At 45.7% G+C, this 975-nt stretch overlaps 1 protein-coding gene across 1 annotated transcript in view; it reads right to left on the reverse strand.

The window, feature by feature from the left end:
• Positions 1 to 975, reverse strand: part of MAP2K5 (mitogen-activated protein kinase kinase 5) — a gene marked incomplete at its 5' end in the record, with an annotated part of 65,742 nt that overhangs the window by 48,766 nt on the left and 16,001 nt on the right. The window contains one exon of the mRNA XM_010143437.1: positions 160 to 189. Within this exon, the coding sequence (XP_010141739.1) occupies positions 160 to 189 (30 nt within the window). The remainder of the gene's footprint in view (positions 1 to 159; positions 190 to 975) is intronic.

Genomic DNA, 975 nt, shown 5'->3' on the forward strand with positions numbered 1-975 from the left:
ATCAATAGAAACTTCTAAATGACTCCTTCAAGATACCACTTTTCAATTTAACAGGACAGATTTATTTGTATGTGGCTCAAATGTTCACAATTGCTCTCTGCACCTTCATACATAGGAATGAATGTCACAGTGGCAAACAGCAGTAATGAACAATCTTACCTGAGGATATGGAAACCTCCCAAGAGCAAGCTGGGAAAGGAAATAATATTTATCTAGTTATATAGATTTGCATGGAGGGCACATTTTCTTAAAGAGAGAAAAGTACTCAACTCTTCCTATTGTAGAAATTGGAAAATGTCAGCGAAAGTAATTCTGGAAACACACAAAGAGCTGTATTTAGAATGGAGTCGTTCACAACAATTACCCCTTGTTCAACGTTCCGGAATATTTCTGAATTTTTCAAGCTCTTTTGTCTGCACCGCTCAGTAACACTGTTGGAGGCCCAAGTTCCTGAGGACTCTCTAAACTAAACCAGTTCAGCCTCAATAGCGAGGCCAATGACACTGACCTTTCCTGGTAATTATCTGCAGCGAGCGGGTATTGTAGAACATGCACTGAACTCCCAAAGTCCTTCCTGAACTGGCTCAGAGTGGAATCTGGGTTATACAGCTGAGGTTTGCTTCCACATCGCTGTCAAACCCAGCCAGAACCTGCCAGAGGGAGCTGCGCAACATCGTGGCACCCACAGAAAGACCCTTCCTCTTGTTTTCGGATCTGCTTTCAGCTGCACGTGGTACCGCCTGGATTCGCTGCCCACACTGCCAGTCAGTAAATGCACTACGGGAGGATCTGCTCGCAGCGGCGTTAGACCCAACCCCACCACTGCTGCCGTACTGCCAGAGCTAATAAATACTCCACGCTAAATTCTTTGTACAAGAGTTCGGGTTTGCCCAGCTGAACCTCGGAAACTGTTCCAGCAGAATACACCTGGAGAAGCCCACCTCTCTGCACGCTTTACAGCCGAGCTTCCCTACA

This window comes from Buceros rhinoceros, unplaced genomic scaffold, assembly GCF_000710305.1.
Source record: "Buceros rhinoceros silvestris isolate BGI_N320 unplaced genomic scaffold, ASM71030v1 scaffold29229, whole genome shotgun sequence".
NCBI classification, from domain to species: Eukaryota; Metazoa; Chordata; class Aves; order Bucerotiformes; family Bucerotidae; genus Buceros; species Buceros rhinoceros.